Below are 23,626 nucleotides of genomic sequence, written 5' to 3'. Positions count from 1 at the left end.
TCCGTGCGCTAAGCGTGATATCAAAGGGAAAGTGATACTTGAAATCTAAACGGTCGAGGTGGGCTCTCTTTTAAATAAGGACTATGTCATAATGTTTTATCGATGGAAATAACTATGATTATCATGCCTTGGTTTGTTTTTACGTGCCTATCTGATGTGGCTTTTGCCACTATTATATAAATCGAATTCGGTTCCTCGTAGGGATGCAAACCCTACTTGGATTAGTGTACACCTATGGTAGACTGTGTGCTAGCGTACGGGCTGGCCGGTCTAGTGACCTGGTTTGCGGCCGCATTCCTTGTCATGTATTGGAAGATATGGTTGACGTCTATGGGAAAATGACTGCGCAGTCGCTATTTTTAACAATGGAAAATATTTTGGGTTCCTCGGGCCTTTCTAAAGTAAAACCCCGATGGTTACTTACTTATGGCATGATAACATATACTTTTATTTAAAATGTTTTCGGCATGAGCCACTGAGTATTATTTTTATGGTACTCAGCCCTGCATATGTTTTTCCCTATGTGCAGGTTGAGCGGCGACTAGCGGTTGGTGGTGTTGAGCAGGATAAAAATGAGAACTATGGTTGTTTTAAAACTACGAGTGTTGTTGTGTCTTCACACATGACATCACTCTTCTCTTGGATGCTTCCGCTGTGATGTTTTCTTTACATATACTTTTTATTAAATTCTAAAACTGTTTTATTTGGGATATTTGCAGACTCGTTACTCTTTTTGAATAAATGTTAAACCCTTAGTCATTTACTTGTTGAACATAAATACTTTTGGTCGTTTTATTTATTAAACTTAAATTCTTGGTCAAACTCTTGTTGAAAACCCTAGTCTTCTATGTCCGTCATTTAAGTCCTTTTAATCACGATCGCCCGCATTTATTAACCCTAGAGGGCGGTCGTGACAGAATTAATTGCATGTTTTCTGTGTGACCTAATTGTGTTTTGGAATTTAGATTTGATTTGATTAGTCAAATCCATTGAGCATATGACGTGACTGTTGAATAGTCAAAGATGTGGAACATATGACGTGGTCATTGAAAGGTCAAAGTGTTGAGAATATGTGGTGAAAGTGAAAATGGTTGAAATTGTGACGTGGCTGTGTGAATAATCTATGCGGCTTTGTACACAATTTCGAGGATGGTTGAAGACGGCCTGCACATATCTGGGGAACCTGAGATGATGGACTACCGTCCTTCCCAGCGGTCTGAGCTGGACATTGACATTCCCGTGAGGCAAAAAGGTAAGTGGTGTGGTAAGAAGAAAGCGGGTGAAGAGTCGTCATCCGCAAGGATGGTAGTGGATTCCGATGACAATTTTATGCCTCCACCTCCACCAAGCTCCGTCGTTCAAGGACGGCATTCAGTTAGCCACACTGGTGGAACCGGTGAAGATATCGGTCTCAGTGATGTCCCTCAATCTCCACCTCGTTCTTCTGTGCTAGACGACTTCTTTGGGATTGATTTAGAGAACATGATTGTGCAAGATACTCCTCCGTCTCGTCTTCCTACCTCCAGAATCGGGAAGGGAATCCGTGGTCTGTTTATGCAGAAAATGCGAGACAATTGAACATTTAACAAGTATTTAGTTGAATTGATCATTATTGCGTTTTAACAATTTTTGTGTTCATTTCTCTAGTTGAACATTTTTATGTTTTATTAAAAACCACTCTCTCTCTGGCGTTTGAACTCTTTATATTAGTAATTTGATACATCCTCTTTATATTGGTGTTTTTTCATTGATTTGAACTTTTTATATTAGTAATTTGATACATCCTCTTTATAAAACATTGATTTGAAATCCGTTGTGTTTTTTCATTGATTTGAACTCTTTATAGTGGTGTTTTTCTGAAAAACGCCACTGTCATTGGCGTCTCTGATAAACTCATATTTTAACTATTTTATTGGGCGTTAAACGTGATGATACTTGGTGTTTAAATGCATATTACTTGAGTTTACGTCCATATTTCACTATAAAGGTGCTTTGATGAGTTTATCCAGTGTTTGAAGTTAAAATAGGTAAAAAATGGTCAAAATGAGCCAAGCCGTGACTGGGGTCTGTTTCAAACGTTAATCTGCCTATCAATATGGGGTTCAAATCCTATTTTGAGAGTACCATCATTGTCTTCATCATCGAAAGAGCTTCACGTGGGTACCTCACACGCCCCAATCGGAGTTCGGATGAGAGAGATATGGCCGATCTACGAAAGCCGCGCGGACTGCCGGGAGCTACCCGGCCGGGTGAATTTTATGTGCAATAATTCTACCCGGCCGGGTGGCCAATTTTGTTCATAAAGAGTCCAAAGTCTTCTGCCCGACCGGGTGGATTTTATATGCAATAATTCCACCTGGTCGGGTCCGTCTGACTGACGATTTTTAGCCCAGACGTGATTTTTCTGAACGGAAATAAAAAGAGAAAAGCTAGGGCAACGAGGAATAATTCACGCCTTTATTCAATAAAACTCGAGAGAGTTGAGATTCTGAGTGGGATAATCTAATCAAACTGTTAGGAGTTAGGCCTAAGAATTAGAAGGGGACTTCAATTATTACACCTAATCTACGGATTTCTCACCTCGGGAGGGGGTTTAATCTACAATTGTGATTGATTCAACAATTCTGGAGACTTTAAATGGTAAAACAGTGTTAATTGGGTTAGGCTATGAGTTGTGCATCGGATCCTTGAATTCTGCATATTTCTCCATCATCTTACACAGCTTTCTTAATTGCTTTCTTGTTAAGTGTTCTACTTTAATCTCTGCATTTACATGTTTTCAGTAGTTGTTAGTTTTAAAACCAAAATTTCTGATCGTCTGGATAGTAGTTGAAATTAGTTCATGGTACTTAAGTTGACACTAAATTGTCTCTGTGGGATACGATATACTCTTGCTTGCTATTTCCTACGATAACCCCCTACACTTGCGGGTAATATTTGGGGTAAAATAAAGTTGAGTCAAGTTTTTGGCGCCGTTGCCGGGGATAATTTTGTGTTATATAGCTTGATATCGTGATAATAATCAAGATTACTACTTCAGATTTTACTGCTTTATTTTTCGTTTAATTTCTATTTTTTTTAGTTCTCACATTTGTGTTTCTTGTTCAGGTGTATGCACACACGTTCTAAAGGCTTGCCTCTAGAACCTTTCGACTCTGAGATCGAAGCATCGAACCGGAAGAGGAACGCATATAGGAGGCTCACGCAGAAAATTCATACCTCTTCGCCTACCCGCGCAGGAGCATCTTCAGATCAGAGGGATCTTTCACCCATCCGATCACCAGTTCAGGATCATATTCAGTTTGATCCTGTTTCTCCTAGTCTGATGGAGAACGAAGAGGTTAACAACGGTCCACAACCTCCTCCTCCTAATTATACTGAGCTTCTACGACAGCTGGAGGAGTTGCGTCAACAGGTCAACCGTGGACCACCTGTGCCTGTGCAGAATCAATATGTATACCAAGGCCAGGCAAATCCAACAGTCCATAGCAACATCGCGGCCAATACTTTTGAGCTGAAAAGAGGACTGATTCAGATGGCGGAGAACATTGCTTTTAGGGGCAAATCCACAGATGACCCTAACAAGCATATCACCAAGTTCATTCAGATTTGCAACACAACAAAGATGAATGGAGTGACAGATGAGCAGGTTCGACTAAGGCTGTTTCCTTTCTCTTTAGAGGATTCAGCAAAGGATTGGTTGGAGAGTTTGGAGCCAGGATCAATTAGAACATGGGATGCTATGGTGGAAAAAGTTTTGGAGAAATTCTACCCCCTAGTGAAGCTCTAAAGAGACAACACGAGATCATTGCCTTTCAGATGACTCCTACAGAGAATATCAGAGACGCATGGGGGAGGTTTAAATCTTTGATGAAACGGTATCCCAACCATGGGTTAACCCCGACAGTCCAAGTTATTACATTTTTCAAGGGATGTGTGCCTGAAGCACAAAGGGAATTGAACTTGAGCTCAGGCGGTAATTTTCTCAAAAAATGAGTGAATGAAGCCATGGAAGTAATAGAGGAGCTTGCATCTAATGACGAAGGATGGCGCAACGAAAGGAGTAAGGTGCATAGGGTAGCGTCTACTACAGATCATGATCCTATGAGTGCCCTATCTGACAAGTTGGATGCGCTGACTATGAAATTTGACTGCATTGCAATGGGACAGCCGTCTCAAGAACCCCAAGGAAAAATGGGGGACGTGAACTATGTGAATCAAGGGGACAACAACCGGTACTTCAATAATCACCGCCCCAACTTTCAGGGTGGAGGATATAATCAGTTCAGGAATAAATGGCATCCCAATCTCTCTTATGGAAACCCAAATAATGCTCTGCAACCACCCCCGGGGTTCACAGTTACTGATGGAGTGGTTAATGATCCGAAGAAGATGACCACGGAAGACATACTCAAGTCTTTCATGCTACAGTCCAACAAGCTCATGGAGCAGAACAATCAAAGGATGGAGAAGGTTGAGACAGATGTGCAAAGTATGGCCACTCATCTGAAGAACATCGACACACAGATCAGCCAGATTTCCCAGACTGTTTATGAAGCTCCCTCACTGCCTGCGACCACATCTGATACCGTTCTTGAGCCCAAGGCTGCCGTGGCAGAGAAGGAAAAGGAGGCTGAAAAGGAGAATACTGGCACCACTTCTGGAGTAAAGGTGTCATTCCCGCAGGTACTGAATCAGAAGAAGAAGAAAGATGAGCAGTTCACTCGATTTCTGGACATCTTCAAAAAGGTGCATGTGAACATTCCTTTGATCGATGCACTGCAGCAGATGCCTAAGTACGCTAAGTTTCTGAAGGAGGTGATAGCCCAGAAGACCAGTTGGGAGCAGGTTGACACTATTAATCTAACTGAAAATTGCAGTGCTCTGCTGCAAAGGAAACTGACTGCCAAGCTGAAGGATCCTGGAAGTTCACTGTCGACTGCCTCATTGGGGGCTATAAGGTGGAGAATGCTCTCTGCGATCTAGGCGCGAGCATTAATCTAATGCCACTATCGGTGTTCAAGCAAATGAACATTGGTACTTTGAAGCCCACCTCAGCCACACTACAGATGGCAGACAGATATGTCGTGTATCCAGAGGGCATCGTGGAAGACCTACTGATTAAGGTCGGGGAATTTATTTTTCCCGTCGACTTTATGGTCTTGGACATGGAAGAAGACAAGGAATTCCCCCTACTGCTAGGACGTCCCTTCCTTGCCACTGCTGAGGCAAATATAAACGTGAAAAAGGGAGAGTTGACAATCTTCATGGGAAAAGAAAGTCAAACGTTTTCCCAAAAACCGAGAAGCATGGATGGAAGAACTGAGGAGTGCAAGGTGGTGCGTCTGAAGCACCAAGAGACTACTGAAGAAGGAGGATCGAGTGCAGTCAGAAAAGTGAAGCAGAAGGACTTTTGTGAGCTTCACATGGAGATGATGGCTTCCACTGACTCGGAGCCAATAGCATGGATCGATGCAGACCATAGTCGCCCTTCACCGGTGCACGCGGTGATCACTACTGAACCCCCTAGGATGGGGGGTAAAATACCAACTGATGTCAAGGGAAGAAAGATAACTGCTCCAACACTGAAGGAGCCTATCCCGAGAGAGCCTGAAAAGTGGTGGCTCACCAAGACGTGGAACGATCTATTTCCTCATGGAGGAGGAGCCAAGCGATCACCTGGAGGCAACTCTGGGATGAAAGGGGGTCTCGGTTGATATTTGAAGACGTCGGGCACACGACGATAAAAAGGTGCGCTGCATGGGAGACAACCCATGGAAGGTATCTTGTATGGTTTTATGTATTTCTTTTGGTGTGTTTGCTCAGTAGGCATCACCTCTCCACCAACGTTTCAAACTTATTTCTTTGCGTAGCTTTGAATAAGTTTGGGGGTGATATGGTGGATGGTGAACCTATGAGCATGTTTATTGTTTTCATGTTATTTTTGGGTAGTTTTAAAATTTTTGCTTAGGGTTTTAGTTTAGGATTAATAAACTCCCTTTGATGAAATTGAATGGGGTCGGAGCAATTTGAATTGAATTCAAGCATGTTTGTTGGATGAGTTGCTAATGATGCTATATGTTAAAATGTTTGTGAAAACTTGTTGATATGACCAAGCATGCTTGTATGTCCTTATTGTGATTTGCCTAAAGTGAATTGCTCGTTGTATTGTCCTTTGCCATAACCCTGTGAGACTTGAGCCTATATATTTCTAAATGTGTGATTATCGTCATTGTGTTATATGTTTCTAGAACTTGCTCGCGATCTTCCTTGAGTCTACATAGTGAGTATAGATTTAGGAAGTGACGTTAGGCCATCCGTTTTAGCCTTGTCTTTACTTTCACCCTAAAATAAAAATCATAATCCTTTGTTAGCCATATTTGAGCCTAATAGCCTATTATTTGATAACTTGGGGTTGTATATATGCTTGAAAATAAGTTTGGGGGAAAAGAACACTTTTGGATGATAAGAAGAGTTTAAAGATGAAGTATTGACTTGAATATCTTTGGGAAAGTGGATGTATGCTTTTAGTTGTAAAAAAAAGAGTTGTAAAAAAAAGAATAATTTGGTGGTATAACTTAGGCGAAGCCTAGAGGGGGTATAAGCTGGACGAAGTCTAGAAATGCGTAAGAAACCAAGTTTGGGGGAGAATTGGTAGATGGGAAGAGTCTATAAAGACTACTGAGGAGTTGAGTTGTTTTAAGAACGAAGTTATTATAGTTTCGAAAGGGATTATAAGTCACTTTGGCCAAATTTTCCTCACCTAACCAAAAAGCCTACATTACAACCTACAAATAAGACCTTTCAGATCCTTGATTTATGGTCACAAAATAGTAGAGGAGAGGTTAGATTTCGAGCAAGCCTATGGTAAACTATGCATGATTGATTGATTTGAGAGCTTGTATTTTACCTATACACTTTCAGAGTGGGAGAATTACACTACATATCTATCTTGTGAGGGCAAATTGACAAGGTTGCATACGTGTTAGTAACTTAAAGCAATGATCAGTTGGTTTACATGTGTGTGAAGTTATTGATGCATGCTATTGTTTATTAACTGAGGCAATGATGAGATCCAACTTATGTGTACGAGTTTATATTTGATTATTGTCTGCTTCTTGTTTGAGGACAAACAAGAGATTATGTTTGGGAGAGTTGATAAACTCGTATTGTAACTGTTTTATTGGGCGTTAAACGTGATGATAATTGGTGTTTAAATGCATATTACTTGAGTTTACGTCCATATTTCACTATAAAGGTGCTTTGATGAGTTTATCCAGTGTTTGAAGTTAAAATAGGTAAAAAAGGGTCAAAATGAGACAAGCCGTGACTGGGGTCTGCTTCAAACGTTAATCTGCCTATCAATATGGGGTCCAAATCCTATTTTGAGAGTACCATTGTCTTCATCATCGAAAGGAATCGGACATTCTGTAAAAACCCGCCAGCCCCATTGGCGTGTTTCATAACACGCCAACATCGTTGGCGTTTTTCTGAAAAACGCCACTGTCATTGACGTTTCTAAAAAATCACCAGCCATAAATACAGAAGTCCAAATATTACACAATGCATAAGTCCAAACAAAAAAATTGTTAAAACGTTACAATGTTCAACTCAATAAATAACTAGGATTATAAACAAAACAATGTTCAATTCAACTAAATAGTTGTTAAACGTTCAACTGTCTCGCCTTTTCCGCGTAAAAAAGCTACGGATACCCTTCCCGATTCTGGCGGCTGAGAGTCTAGACGGAGGAGTATCTTGCACAACGACATTCTCTAAATTCATGCTTTCTCAGTGTTTCTCGGCACTCCCACAAACATTTCGGTAATGAGGTATCCTTCGGATTTCCTTGTGGCCACTTACAAACTGCATGCCATCTCTTTCCTTTACTTTCAGCAACTGTATATTGTCGGATTTTTTCCAAATGCCAATGAGTCACAGCTGCCTTCAATTCCAACTTCGTTCTAAATTTAGTATGCAAACCGACATTGCTAGGATCTTTTTCACTCCAATAATGCACACTGGGATCATCACGCTCAAAGTTTTTGGGATCAAAACTATCATATGGACCTGGTAAGGTGCGAAAATAGTTGATTCCACGCTGTGGGAACTGTGGAACTACTCTTCATATAGTACGTTTCCATATTATTTGAATTTTGTTTTCATATATGCTTATCCCCATCCTTTCACAAATTTTTTCCACAAGCTCATCATACGAAATTGTTTCATCCAACATAATGAATCCTTTAGCAAAAGGAGGATCATACGAAATAACTGCTCTGGGAATTATCTTTTCCACCCCAATATAAATTGACACACCACGTCATACTATCTGCAATAATGTAAAACACAAATAAATATGTATTATTTTTACATTCATCATTATGTAGAGTGAGCCAAAAATTTGACAAAATATTTCTATTAAATACACTACAATATATATTATCATAACAATCCATAAATATTGGTAACAAAATTAGATATACTACAACATATAATAGCATAACAATTGGTCAAAATATTTCTATTAAAATATATACTATCATAATAATCCATTAAAATATTAGTGTGCCCATAACAATTGGTCAAAATATTATATTAATTACACTACAATATATATTATCACAACAATCCATCAAATATTGGAAGACTAATGTTTGGAAGAATGAGCCAAAATCGAAATCTCCACGCTCAAATCCACCACCGGGTCGACCCGAGCAAGGGTTTCCTTAAGGTTTTTCCGCCTTGGGAAGGGTTTTCGCGTTTTGGGGAGGGAAAGTGTTTAGGGCTCGCGATGTTGGGGGAGATCTGATTGGTATATGGTTCAACAGAAACACGCCGACCAGGGTGGCGTGTTTATGTTAAACACGCCGACCTCATTAGCGTTTTTTAATTGAACACGCCAACTACATTGGCGTTTTTATAATTGAACACGCTAACACAGTTGGCGTTTTTTCGTGTAACACGCTAATTACGTTGGCGTTTTTTAACGTAGCTGTATTTGGAGAAAATATAGCTAAAATACGACGAAATTATAAAATGCCAATGTTGTTGGCGTCGTTACTTATAGAAACGTCAATGCGGTTGGCGTTTTTCCCATATATGGAAGAGATAACAAAATGAGTACATTTACGTTATTTTAAACGTAAAGTACCCTAGAAACCCGATTTTTCCAACGCCCAAGCAGCCCGGGTGACTCACTACCACATAGTCAAGTGGGCCGCTTGGCGATCCTGCCGAGAAAAACATAGAATATATTACCTTCTTTGCGGGATTTTCAAACCCTATCAATATTTGGAAACAAGGAAAATTACCTTCTACACGGTTTTTAGAGGATTCTCTATTAGAGTTTTGTATACATTAAATCTTTTTTGAATGATTGGATAATGTAAAAACTCTTATTTTAATTTTCAAGGAATAAAACAAATTTTATAATGATATTATGTTTTTAAAATTAGGGATATGTGCATCTAATATCATGAAACTTTCAAAAAGTTGGGTTTTTCCCACGAACTTTGAAATTGATAAATAATATCACGAACTTTACCCCGAGTTTGTTATTTCCCACCAATGAAAATATTCTGGAAAATTGGTAAAAGTGAAATGTGACTCTTATTGCGGGGCGGACCGAAATGACGAAATTTGACTCTTATTGTGGGACGGAGGTAATATAAGCTAGTCCTTATTAATTAAAGACCTTGTGGTTGACTGCATTTGGAGTATTTCACTGTTGATAGCCATGGTTACCAGATTGCCCAGCTTCATAGCCTGGGCGGTGTTAATACTAGTTCTGATTGGAGTATTTTACTGTTATATTCGTGAATGACAAGTGAGTGACACATATCAATGTTCTTCAAATTAAGAGCATCCACATCCGTGCTCTTGCCAACGAGCACGGATGTGGGCCCGGACCCACTTATACTCCCTGCTCTTAGGCAAGAGCACAACACCCACATCCGTGCTCTTCCGCAATGACAAGCTCAAGGGTCCCACCACTCTATTATTCAATTTAAATAAAAACATTTCCGCAATATTAAAATGCATTAAAATTACCCGGAATAATATTACAAATTATAAAAAGAATTAAAAAATTACATAATTAAAATACTAAAAATTGAGATTGAGAGAGTTGTTTGGTATAGTGTCATTTTTTGTGTTTGAAATGAGAGTATTTATAGATGAAAGTATGAATTTTGGGGTAAAAATAATGAAAAAATAAATTAAAAGTGTGGAAAAAATGGTTATATTTTATTAGAAAGTGGGAAAATATTTTTTTTATTAAATCTGAATTTTTCAGATTTTTTCCATTTTGTTAAAAAATAATAATAAAAATGATAAACCAACGGGTCAATCAGAGCATGTCACGTCGACGCCTCGTGCTCTTGCCGTTGGCACGGACGTGCTCTATGCATAAAACAGCGCCCTGCCATCGGCAAGAGCACAGCGGCGGACAGGGCTTGTCCTTGCCGACGGCAAGAGCACGTCCGTCGGCAAGGACACCGCTGTGGATGCTCTAAGTGAAGTGTAGATTTAGGCACCGTTTTATAGCTATGTAGCAGCTAGATAATACTCCCTCCGTTTCACTATAGTTGAGTCATTTTTCCATTTCGGGAAGTTTCTTCATAGTTGAGTCATTTCCATATTTGGTAACTTTTTTCTCTTTCTTACTTTACTATCTCTTACTTTATTCTCTCTACTTTACTCACTTTATACTTTATTCTCTCTACCTTTTCCTCTTTTTTACTTTTTTAACTATTTATTTAACACACCCAACATCTCTTTCTTAGACTCCGTGCCCAAAAGTTCCGCCTCAACTATAGTGAAACGGAGGGAGTAAGACTTATCCGGGTTTAGTTGGGTGTTTGGTAGCTATGTTACAAATCTGCATGGCCCGTGTTTCGTATCCGGTCTGGGCAAAGCCCACTTAAAAGCATATGTTTCAGGTAACAATGTAACTAATCATTTGCCTAAGTTACATATCTAGTATACCTCGCGGGGGCTTGGCCGGCACCTAACCCAGAAACCCCCTTGCACGGCCTTCTTCCGACCAGTCTCCGCCCCAGATAGCTTGAGGCCTTGAGCGAGCCCTCACTGCACTCTTGTCTTCTGTCCAGCGCTGCCTAGTTTCTGAAATTGAAACTTGGAAAAGGGAGGAGAACACTACCGTTGGGGCTTACAAGTTTTGGGCCAATTATTTGATTTTTGGGCTCTCTTTTACTTTTAGATTATTTGATATAATAAATTAGTGAAGTCCTTGAAGCAATTAGCACAAATGTTTTTCTTAATCAAAATTTTGTTCCCTCAATGCCTTTTCATTTAAATTGGACCACTGGATAGTTGATAGAATTAGAATACATTAAGGTTGATAATTAAAAGGTAAGTCGTTTCTCGTATTAAATTAAACAAAACATATAATAAAATTAATTATAAAATTAATTTATTACTTTCTTAGCAAACTAGCAATTTGAGACCATATATTATAGTATTACTACAAAATTATTTGTATTGTGTAGTTAATAAATTTATTAGTATAGGAATATATACTCTTCCGTCCCACTTAAGATGACACGTTTTTCTTTTTAATTTATCCCAAATAAGATGAAATATTTCTTTTTTTTGGAAACTTTCTCTCTCCAATTAATACACTGAATCACTTTTTCTCACTCTTAATTAAACATGCATCTTTCTTTCTCTCTATTTTTGCTCTTACACCTACATTTTCTCTCTCCAATTAAACACATTAAACAATAACTCCTAAAATCTCATGCCGGCCAGAGAAGTATGTCATCTTAGTCGGGACGGAGGGAGTACTATCTAAGGAATCTTGTTGCTCTTACACCTATATTTTCTCAAAAAAACTAACGAACGATTCAAAAAAATTTTGAATGAGAATATTCTTCAGTGATAAACATGGATATTCATTGAAAATAGTTATCGTATGGTGTATAATAAAAATTGTACATACATTACGTGTAAAATTAAATATTTAATATTATTATTTTTTATATAAAAAATCAGCCCCGACTTATTAAATTTTCTGGTTCCGTCACTGGTTTTAGGAAAATATAATTTTACCCATCAATTTTATATATGACCATATTTATATATACACTATGTTTTATATACATACATACTTTTAATTATATTTCAATATAACAAATAATAATTAATTTAATTAATAATGTGCAATAATATAATAAAACAAGAATTAAACTATATAATTATTCATATAATTAATGTACGATGAGAAATACTACGTTATGGTATGCTTGGGTATTTTTAATATAAATAAAATATGTAATAAAAATAAAGTAATAAATATAGTTATGATCTTATTTATTTAATTTCTCATTTTTATTATTTTTATATAATAAGAAATACTATGCTTGAATATTATTCATATAAATAAAATTATATAATAAAAAAATAAAATTAACAAATTTAAGTTATGATCATATTTATTATGTACTTCATTTTTAACATTTTATATAATAAGAAATGACTTAGGTATTTTTCATTATCAACAAATTGCTAAAACCACCCAAAATTAAGGCAACATGAGGAATAGTTTAATCATTAAGTTAAGAGGATAATTTTGACAATTCTAATTTTTTATCTTTAGTTATAAGTTGTTGTACCAAACATCTAAATAGGATAACTCACAGTTATCCTTAGCTACCAAACACCCAATCAAGATAAATTAACTAATCAGAATCGGAACTATCACTAGTTGTATATAAAAAACTATCACTATCTGTATCATGCCTAGTCGAAACATAATATAGTTACCAAATGATGCCTTAATATCTTGTTTCGATTAGCCATGTGAAAAATTGTAAATTTGTTGAATTCTTGTTGATTCAATTCCTTCAATGTTGGGAGTTTGTAATGAAGATGTAGTTGGGCTATATTTTTGAATTTAGTGTAAGTGAGAAAAATGGGAACGGAAAAAAAACTGGAGAAGAGGCCGCTCTCAATTTCTGATGGTGCAAAGCAAATTAGTTGAAAGAAGGAACAGGAAGAGAGAATATGATACGAATAGAAGAAAGTTCAGAGAGAGAGAGAATGGATGATGGAGAAACATGGAGATAGGTATGGTGGAAGGGAGAGAGACGGTCAATAGAGAGAATAGATTGAGAATACGTGGGAGGAGAGAGAGAAGATACACTTGTCGCTCACAGTTGCTCAAATCAAGTCCCGCAGCATATCAATTCTCTCACTCACACTATTTAAAATTATTATGTAAACAATTTAACCTTCTTTTTTTTAATTTTTTTTATATCGATAACTAAGCGTAGTTGGTCTTATGTATGTTATGATAATACATTTCAACTGATATTAGTCCATAAATAAATACATTGGGAGGTGATCGATCATCATAGAATATTCCATGCTAGCTTGGATTAGTTTTACTTAGTGAATCCCACGTCAATCAAACTTAATTCATAATACATGCACCACACTAATCTTCTAGCTAATCAAAATCTTACATACAGTGGTGGATCTATGTTGGAACAAAGGGTTGCGAGTGTACCCCAAAAGAAAGTATTAGTAGTGGCCACGTGGTAGGAGTTACTGCCCTTCCAACCGGAAGACACGAGTTCGATTCCCATGAACAACAGCGCAATATGCATTTATTCAGTCACTACTTTGCTAAAAGTTTGGTTTTTCCCCTCAACTGTAAAAGTTGCACGAAAAATCACGAACTTTGCAACCGTGCTCCGATTTCCCAAGTCGGGTTTTCCGGATAAGTAGTGTGCTGACGTGGATGATGTTTCAGTCACTATTTTTTCTTTCGAGTAAACTGCTTCTAAAATCATGAACTTTGCTAAAAGTAAATCACGAACTTTGCAACCGTGCTCCGATTTCCCAAGTCGGGTTTTCCGACTAAGTAGTGTGCTGACGTGGATAATGTTTCAGTCACTATTTTTTCTTTCGGGTAAACTACTTCTAAAATCATGAACTTTGCTAAAAGTTTGGTTTTTCCCATCAACTGTAAAAGTTGCACGAAAAATCACGAACTTTGCAACCGTGCTTCGATTTCCCAAGTCGGGTTTTCCGGCTAAGTAGTGTGCTGACGTGAATGATGTTGTGAATGCTGACATGGAATAAAAATTAGAATAAATATAATAAAATTATTAATTTTTTTATTTTTTAAATCTCCTAACATAAAACACACCCCACCCACAAATTGTAAGATGTAAAAAAAAAAACCAGACAACCCTAACATCAAAACTCAAACTTCAACCCTCTGAATCCTATCTTCTGCTCAGCGGCGGCGACGACAACGGCGACCGCATCCTCCGATGGCGCCTCCGACTCCGTAAGTTATGCATTTCGTTTTAAATTCGTTCCTCAATTGTAGTCAGTTTTCTCGAGAATACTGGAAATCTAAGGCAGTGAATACCGGAATAGGATGTTAGTGTTTGCATTGTATGAAAGTAAACTTGATTGGTAACTGAAGATGTGTTTGCATTGTATGAATCTCGAGAATACTTTAGTTTCTTCTTTGTTTCCACTTTCAAATATGGTTTATCGTGTTATGATCTTCAGAAATGATCATCTGTATCTATGAGAGGTTGGATTTTTGTCCCCTTTGTTCATCTGTATCGATAGTGGAATGGTCCCCTTTGTTCCATGGATAACAACTTCAAGTTCTCCCTCGTTATTTGAGAGGACTAAATGTATAGTGTAGTTCAGCTTCGTATTTTGTAGTTCAACTTCATTGAACAAAGTTTGATTTGCTCCCCAGCCAGTATTTCATTTTTTTTATATTTGTGATAAATGTAGTTTGTGTACATTTTCTAAATTTGGAATTTGAATTTGTTCAGGGGCGACGTTTTTGGCCTCTATATTCATCATGGAGGGCATTTCATTCCAAATGGCAAGTTTCAGAAATATATTGATGGTGGAATGGCTCAGGCAAGTGATCTAGACCCAGATAGATTTGGATATTTTGACTTAGTTGAGGAACTAAATAAGATAGGGATTCACACATGGAGCAAACTCACCTTTGTAAATCCTATGTCAGCAACCCACGTGGATATAAAAAGTGATAAGGAGGTGATGGAGATGATATCTGCTACTCTAAGTGTCAGTTTTAATAGAATGTGTAGCATATACATGTGGTTGATGGGAGTGTGGGCATGGTAGAGAAGGTGGTGGAAAATGTTGAAAAAAATAGTAAGAGTGTGGTTGAAAAGAGTCACTTTGATTCTGCCACAAAAATTAGAAATTCCACTTCTATGAGCAAGGGTAAGAGTGTGATTGAAAAAAATGTTGGGAAAAATGTGGTTCAATCAATGGAGAAGAGGGTTGTTGAAAGTGTTAGTAAGAGTGTTGCTATATCTTTTGGTAGAAGTGGTAGTGAGAGGGTGGTTAAGTCTATTGAGAAGTATGGTAGTGAAACATTTAGTAAGAAGATGAGTAAATCTGTGAGTAAGACAATGGCCACAACTGTGGATAATAATGCAGGTGAAGCTGGGAGTAAGAGTTTGAATGAGGAGAATATGAGTACTTCTGGATAGAAGAATAATATGAATGGTTATGTGTAGAAGAATTTGAGTGGTACTGGACATGAGGGAGACATGAGGGAGTTGGATCAGCTAATGAGGTTTTTGGAGAAGGTGAGTATGAGAGTGAAAGTGATGGCAGTTACATACCATCAACTGATGAGGAGACTGATGATGAAATGGAAGCCGAAGAGCTAGTGTCTGAGGATGAAGAATATGCACAATGCAGAAAGAAGATGAAAGAGAGAAAGAAGCCCTTTGTAATAACTGGTGAGATGTTCCAGGGGATAGTCAATGGAGGACAGAAGAGTGACTATGTGTCTAAATATGAAAATTCTGAAGAGGATGATATTTACTCTGACTCCACTGATTTTGAAGATGAAGGGAGACAATCAAGACAACAACATGCTAAAGTGATGTATGATCCAAAATGTGATCATAAGCTTCTCACATTCAGTGCTGGTATGGGATTTATTGATGGGCATCAGGCTAGAGACGCACGCACTGACAGATAATGCAGTGTTGAATGGATGGCAAATTCATTTTAAAAGAGAAAGTAAGAAGCAACTTGAAGCAGGTTGTCAGAGTCCTTGTGAATGGATGATATCTAGGAGTCAAGTGAGGACGAGTGGTGCATTTTTAATAAAAAAAATCAGGAAGAGGTTCACACTTGTCCTAGGGCTATGAGAAATAAAATTACTACATCCAATTGGATTGCTAGAAAATACTTTTATGTCTTTAAGCTTAAACCAAATATGAGTTGTAAAGATTTGGGTAGGGATCTAATGCAGAGGTATGCTGTTGAGGCCACAAGGTGGAAGCTATACCATTCAAAGAGAAAAACTATTGAGCTATTGAGGGGAGCTGTGGAAGATCATTATGCCAAGTTAAGGAGCTATGTACTTGAGTTGAGTATAGCTGACAAAGAAGGTAGGTTTGAGCTACATGTGGATGTAGGTGTGGTGTTCAAGGCAATGTACATTGGATTTAGTGGTTTGAGAAGGGTTTCAAGGAGGGGTGTAGGAGGGTGATTGGACTGGATGGGGCTTTCTTGAAGACTTACTTGGGTGGCATATTGTAATCTGCAGTGGGAACTGATGGGAATAATCAAATGTATCCTATAGCTTGGGCAGTAGTTGAAATTGAGAACAAGGTTTGTTGGAGTTGGTTTACTAACATTATAGTGCAAGAGCTGAACTTGGGTGAAGGAGTTGGAATTACTATCATAAGTGATCAGCAAAAGGTATAATCTAAATTGACGCTTTACTTTTGCATTCACTAAACATTTAGATTACAACTTACGCAAGTATTTATGATTGTAGGGCCTTGACAATGCAATCAATGAGCTTATCCCATTGGCAGAGCATAGAAATTGTACAAGACACATGAAAAAAGTTTGCAAAGGTCCTAAACTGAAGCAGCTTTTTTGGAAGCTGGTTAGAAGCACCTACATGCAGGAGTATGACTTGGCATGCAAGGAGTTAGAGAATGAAGATGGGCAAGCATTTGCTGATTTAATGGACAAGAACCCGAACAGATTCTGTAAGGCCTTCTTTACCACAACACAATGCTCTGATGCTATTCTGAACAATGTTTGTGAGTATTTTAATGCATACATTTTGGAGGCTAGAAATAAACACATAACATACATGCTTGAGGAGATGAGAACAACGCTTACGGAGAGGTTGTATAGAAAGGCTGTAGAGATTGCATCTGCTGGGAGTAGTTCAACCGTGTGTCTAAAAATAAAAAATAAAATCAATGCAATGGTATATGAGAGCATAAACTGTACGACAATACCTGCATTAGGGGATAATTTCAAAGTTACTCACTTCGATGATAGATTTGTAGTGACTCCTTCAAAAAGACAGTGTGGTTGTAGGAAGTGGGATGTAACAGGCATCCCTTGTTTGCATGGTGTTGCTGCTATTAACTTTCTGAAGGAGGATGTCGATGAATATGTCCACCAATACTTTTCATGGAATTGAACACACCTACAAATCGCCCGGTTTCCCTACATGTAATTTTAGCATAGTGTTGTAAATTAATAGATTACACATGAACAAGAAGGATAAATTAATTAAGTTAACACTGCATCTGCATTGAAAATTTCATAAAGTCTACAACGAAGATAAATTTGAGGATACATTTAAACTTCAATGTAAAATCATAGACATAGTTGAAATACATTAGACTATTACATAATCTGGACTATTATAGTCTAGATAAGAAGCCAAACCACAACACATAAACACAAAATGGCATACTTCAAGTTCCGGTTCTGTCGATGCAAATCATAGACATAGTTCAAAGATGGATCAATCCAGAGGAAGAACTTGTGGTCGTCCTCCTTCCAAATATAGCACCGATAGAAATGTCGTCCAGAATTGGCATCCGTCTTCGATGTTACAACTTGAGCTTCAATTCCATGATTACAAACCACGACTTCTGGCCTTGGCCAACTCCCATGGCTCATATTACATGACAATGTGGACATCCTACACACGCACAAATGATAAACACAAACCACAAACAAGAGACGGTAAAAATCATTCTCAAGCTCAACAAATCAGAAACACAAACCACAAACAAGAGACAGTAAAAATCATTCTCAAGCTCAACAAATCATACAGTACGAGCTTAACAAAAACAGATAGTATATTTGTATATCCTTCTTCTGCGCTTCCCAGGTTCACAAGAAAGTATATCTATTAGGCGATTATCAAACTTATAGCAACTTTATAGATGGAATTGAAAATTTCATAGCAATAACTTTTCTGAAAATTTCCTCCTAGCTTCTACCATCAGAAACTGAAATAAATGCAAGAATAAGAATAAACATACAACTTGAATAGAACCCTAAATCGATTTGAACTCACAATTCGAATAGAATCCTAAATCGATTTGAACACACAATTCGAATAGAACCCTAAATCGATTTCTATAAAAGTAGAATCAATGCAATTCGAAATAAACCCTAAATTGAATCTGAGTTCAAGAAATCTAACCTCGTTTTTGTCAAAATTTTCTGGATTAGGATGGATTAAGATGTGAAATCGATTTAGTTCGGATGGTGATGTTCTCCAACCAGTGATTTTCTCCAATCGATTTCCTTCGGCGGGATGCAGCGATTTTTTTTTTCCTCTAGCGGGATGCAACTTTTGATGAAATCTGATTTTTTTTAATAATTTTTTTTTCGCAAAACACAAAACGGCGTAGTTTTGTGTTCCGGTTGTCTAGTCACGCTTCTGGCTGCCACATAAAATAAGTTTATGCCGAAAAACTGTCGATCGGGTCGTTTGGGAAATTTGCACAACCCGGCAAAGTTCGTGATTTTTCGTGCAACTTTTAAAGTTGATGTTAAAAACCAAACTTTTCACAAAGTTCATGATTTTAGAAGCAGTTTACCCTTTTCTTTGCACTATGTATTTCATGAATGGTTTTTATTTTCTTTGTATTTTTCATTCTTTATATTTTCTACCAATCTATTCAATTATTTTTTTTCTCCTTTTGATTTATTATAATACATCTCTTTATTATTTCTTGATCACTTGTAAACATTTTAATGCATTTATAAAAATTTTGCTCATTCTAATCGGTTTAAATCTGTATCTTTTCTACTTTTTAAAAGACGATTAAAACTTTGATTATATAACTGAAATATTTTTTGCAAAAATAATATATATTGCAAAACTTAAAATAAATCATCCATAAAATATATAAGAACTTCCATTTTTATATACAACAAAGTATATTAAAAATAAATATATAAATTGTGATTAAAAGATCAAATGAAATTTGAAACTCTAAATTGATACTCCCTCCGTCCCCTAATAGGAGTCGCTCTTTGACCGGGCACGAGTTTTAAGAAATGTAGAGAAAAGTTGGTTGAAAAATTAGTGGAATGTGGGACCCACATTTTTATATTGGTTTTATAATAAAATGTGAGTGGAGTGAGTTAGTGGAATGTGGGGCCTACTACCATTTATGGTAAAAATGAAGAGTGACTCTTAATGGGGGACGGCCCAAAATGGAAATTAGCGACTCTTATTCGGGGACGGAGGGAGTATAACAATTTATCGTACCCCAAATCTAAAATCCTAGATCTGCCAATGCTTACATATGAACTCGATAATAAAACATGATCAATGACTAATGTACATATATATTTCCATAAACACAAAAAAATATATCCATATTAATTCTAGTCATCACGCTGATCAAATTAATTTGTCATCAAGCTGATCATACTAATCTACGCGTATACATGATGAGATTAACCTCCCTATTTAAATGAAGACAAGAAAGCATTAAAAAAATATACCAGCACAGTAATGGCGAAAATAATACTACTAGTCCTGTTCCATTTTGTGATGATATCATCCATGTGTGCCTCTGCCTTAGCCTCTGGGGCCATCTCATGGTGCAGCCAAACCCCAAACCCTGAACCGTGTGAGTATTTCCTCACGCAAACCCTAAATACGACGTCTCCTCCATACATGAAAAGCCCGACTTCCTGAAGGTGTCGTTGCAGCTGGCCCTTGATCGGGAGAGGGCAGCCTGGGCCGACTGCGTCGACCTCTATGGGAAAGCCATCCATTTCCTAAACAAGACCATTGACACCAACAACAAATGCAACGCGTATGATAAGCAGACGTGGCTGAGCACGGCACTCACCAATATGGAGACGTGCATTGACGGCTTCGGTGACATGGGCATCCAAGATTATTACACTGTGTTTCCCATATTGTCTAACGACGTGAGTTTGTTGGTGAGCAATACCCTAGCTTTGAGTTCTACTTCTGATAATAGTATTTCTATGTCGCCGGTGAGTGATGGAGAAGGGTTTCCAGGGTGGGTTCCTTCCGGTGATCTGGAGCTGCGGCAGTCGTCCATCCCGAGGGCGGACGTGGTTGTGGCGCAGGACGGGTCGGGGAATTTTAAGACGGTGGGGGCGGCAGTGGCCGGCCGCATCATCGGGGAGCGGGAGGTATTCTTAAAGATGGCTATCGAGAGAGGCGATGGACATGTTGGCGAAGAGAGTTGGGAGTAGAAGAATGTTCTTATTTCTTTGATATGATTGAATGATTTACAGCCCCGTCAATATATAGGGAAGACTCTTCCCTATCTATGGAAAATACCATAAATGTGATCAATCTATTCTAGGACATTATGTAATTGAATCAATTCCTAGTCAATCAATTATTTTACAATCTTCTCTCTTAATTGGAAGATCCCCTTTGATATGCTTCCATTCGATATGTTTTGACACTCCCCCTCAAGTTGAGCAACGACATCCCCGATACTCAACTTGCCCAAAATCTACTTGAAGGTCTTCGGATGGACTGCTTTGGTCAAGATGTCAGCTAGCTGTTCTTCCGAACATACAAATGGGAACTCAATGGTGCCTGCCTCGAGGTTTTCCTTAATGAAGTGTCGGTCGACTTCCACATGTTTCGTTCTGTCGTGTTGCACCGGATTTTCTGAGATACTGATTGTTGTCTTATTGTCACAGAATAATTGACTTTTCCGTGAAGGTGGGTAGCCAATTTCTGTTAACAATCTCCTTAACCACATGATTTCCATAAGTCCACTCTTGATTCCTCTGAACTCAGCTTCAGCACTCGATAAAGCCACCACCTTCTGATTCTTGCTTCTCCATGTGACAAGATTGCCTCCAACAAAGGTGAAGTAGCCCCCTATGGACTTCCTATCGACGGGATTGCTCGCCCAGTCTGCATCTGTGTATCCATCGACTTCCAAGTCTTCTCCTTTAGCTAGGAATACTCCATAGCCCACCGTTCCTTTTAGGTATCGAATGATCCTTAAGGCTGCTTCCGTATGAGCAGCTTGAGGCTAGTGCATGAATTGGCTAACTACACCAACTGCATAGGTAATGTCTGGCCGAGTGTGGGATAAGTAGATAAGCTTCCCTACTAGTCGTTGATATCGCTCGCGGTCTGCAAGATCAACTCCTTCTTCAATTCTTAAACCGTGGTTTGGGATCATGGGAGTTTCTGCCGGCTTACAATCCAATAGGCTTGTTTCCGCCAACAAATCTAGGACATACTTCTTTTGATGCAGAAATATTCCGTGTCTAAATCTTAACACTTCAATTCCAAGGAAGTACTTCAATGCTCCAAGATCTTTCATTTCAAACTCCTTAAACAGATTCTCTCGCAGGCTTTGAATTTCTTCACTGTCATCTCCAGTGATGATATCGTCGTCCACGTAGATAATTAGGCAAGTGATCTTGTCTCCCCTTTTCTTCGTGAAGAGTGTGTGATCGGAATGACTTTGTTTCAACCCTTGCTTAACCATCGTCTGGCAAAATCTTCCAAACCAGACTCGTGGAGATTGCTTTAATTCGTGCAGTGTTTTCCTCAGACGGCACACTTGGCCTTTTCCAAATTCTGCCGAGAAACCTGGCGATACTTCCATATAAACTTCCTTGTTTTCTTCTAATGCCCCATGGAGAAAGGCATTGGTGACATCGAACTGGTGTAGAGGCCAATCTTTGCAAGCTGCTACAGACAATAAAGTTCGGACGGTGTCCATCTTTGCAACAGGGGAGAAAGTTTCCTCATAATCTATTCTATACACTTGGGTGTATCCTTTCGCCACAAGTCTTGCCTTGTATCTCTCAATTGTACCATCTGTTCTTCTTTTAATAGTGAAGATCCATCTACATCCGACTGGTTTCTTCCCGTTAGGCAATGTGCACTTTTCCCATGTTTCATTTTTGATGAGGCCATCTATCTCCTTCTTCATAGCTTCTCTCCAATGTCGATGCCTGGATGCTTCTTCAAACGATTGAGGTATTTCCTCATCTTCATACAACGCAGCTTCGAATGCTCGAGCCATTTCTGATAGCTGTCCCAGCGTGGTATTTGCTATTGCATATCTGGCCCGTCTCCCTTTCCATTCTGGTGAGTATCTCCGTGGTGGAACTCCTCTTGTACTTCTTGGGGGTAGCTCGTACGGTTGTTCCACATCTCCATATCCTCCACTCATTTCGCATTCGACTCCATTGTTCCTATCAACATTAGTATTCTCTGAAAACATACTATCATTATTATTAGAACGGTTTACCTCAGGAATCGAAGACGGATTTGATCCTTGGTCAATGTCACCTTGCGCCTCGTTCTATACTATGGGACTCGATGGCCCGGTGGTGCCGTTAACTTCTTCTGTTGGACCAACTTCTAAGACAGGGCTTGGCTGTGACTCTCCCCCTGAGTGTATTTCCCTTGGACCAGTGTTGGGTATGGGTGTAGGCAGCCAATTTAGTAGGTCAATGTTCGGATGATTATCTGAAGGTTGTGTCTCCCCCTGGCTACTAGATTGGCTGTAGAAGTACTCGTCCTCCACAAAGTCGCAATTCATGGTAGTATGTACGTGTCGAGTGGTTGGATCATAACATCTATAGCCTTTCTGATTCTTCCCGTAACCAAGGAAGACACATTTGAGGGCACGAGGGGAAAATTTGGTACATTCATGCTTAGGGATATGAACAACGACTGTACACCCGAACACCCTCGGTTCTAGAGACAAGGAGGATGGGAGCTCGTAATGTTTTGAAAAGACATCTAAGGGAGATTTGAATTCTAGAATCCCAGTTGGTAAGCGGTTCATCAGGTAAACTGCAGTACCCACGGCTTCGGGCCAGAATGATTTGGGTATTTTGGATTCAAGTAGAAGGGCCCGGGTTACTTCGAGGATATATCAATTTTTCCTTTCGGCGACCCCGTTTTGTTCTGGAGTATAAGCACAAGATGTTTGATGAACTATTCCATTTTTCCGAAAAAAGTCTTGCATTTTTGTGTTGACAAATCCCCCCCCGGTTATCTGACCTAAGGATTTGAATCTTTTGGTGATACTGGGTTTGGATTAGGGTATAAAATTCAGTGAATTTGTCAAAAATATCAGACTTATGTTTCAAAAAATATATCCAAGTCATGCGAGAATAATCATCAATGAATAGCACAAAATAATGATAACCTTATCCCCCAATAACAGGAGCAGGGCCCCAAACATCAGAATGGATTAAAGCAAAAGGTGTTTTCATTCTCGTATTGTTCAACTTAAAGGTGTGTCTGTGGCTTTTGGCTAAC

The 23,626-nt window shown here is 38.5% G+C and overlaps 1 protein-coding gene and 1 long non-coding RNA gene across 2 annotated transcripts; one reads left to right on the top strand and one right to left on the bottom strand.

Annotated features, from left to right (window-relative positions):
• The first annotated feature begins 4,008 nt into the window (after window positions 1-4,008).
• Window positions 4,009-5,717, top strand: LOC121800997. Its single transcript, XM_042200477.1, has 2 exons — window positions 4,009-4,818; window positions 4,881-5,717. The coding sequence occupies exons 1-2, from the start codon at window positions 4,009-4,011 to the stop codon at window positions 5,715-5,717; spliced, it is 1,647 nt and encodes a 548-aa protein (XP_042056411.1).
• An 11,867-nt stretch (window positions 5,718-17,584) lies between these two features.
• Window positions 17,585-18,720, bottom strand: LOC121799405. The gene is made up of 2 exons (XR_006050265.1): window positions 18,521-18,720; window positions 17,585-18,010 (listed from the first exon to the last, which is right to left on the bottom strand). It is a non-coding gene; the product is annotated as an uncharacterized LOC121799405 (long non-coding RNA).
• Window positions 18,721-23,626: the final 4,906 nt, after the last annotated feature.

The sequence above is a fragment of the Salvia splendens genome, chromosome 4, assembly GCF_004379255.2.
Source record: "Salvia splendens isolate huo1 chromosome 4, SspV2, whole genome shotgun sequence".
Classification (NCBI taxonomy): domain Eukaryota; kingdom Viridiplantae; phylum Streptophyta; class Magnoliopsida; order Lamiales; family Lamiaceae; genus Salvia; species Salvia splendens.
Note: the sequence above shows the minus strand (reverse complement) of the source record. Positions and strands in the feature narration are given on the sequence as shown.

Coding starts and splice junctions, on each gene's coding strand:
- LOC121800997 (XM_042200477.1), top strand. CDS start 4,009: ATGGAAGTAATAGAGGAGCTTGCATCTAATGACGAAGGATGGCGCAAC. Junction 4,819..4,880: donor ACGCTAAGTTTCTGAAGGAG/GTGATAGCCCAG, acceptor TGAAAATTGCAG/TGCTCTGCTGCAAAGGAAAC.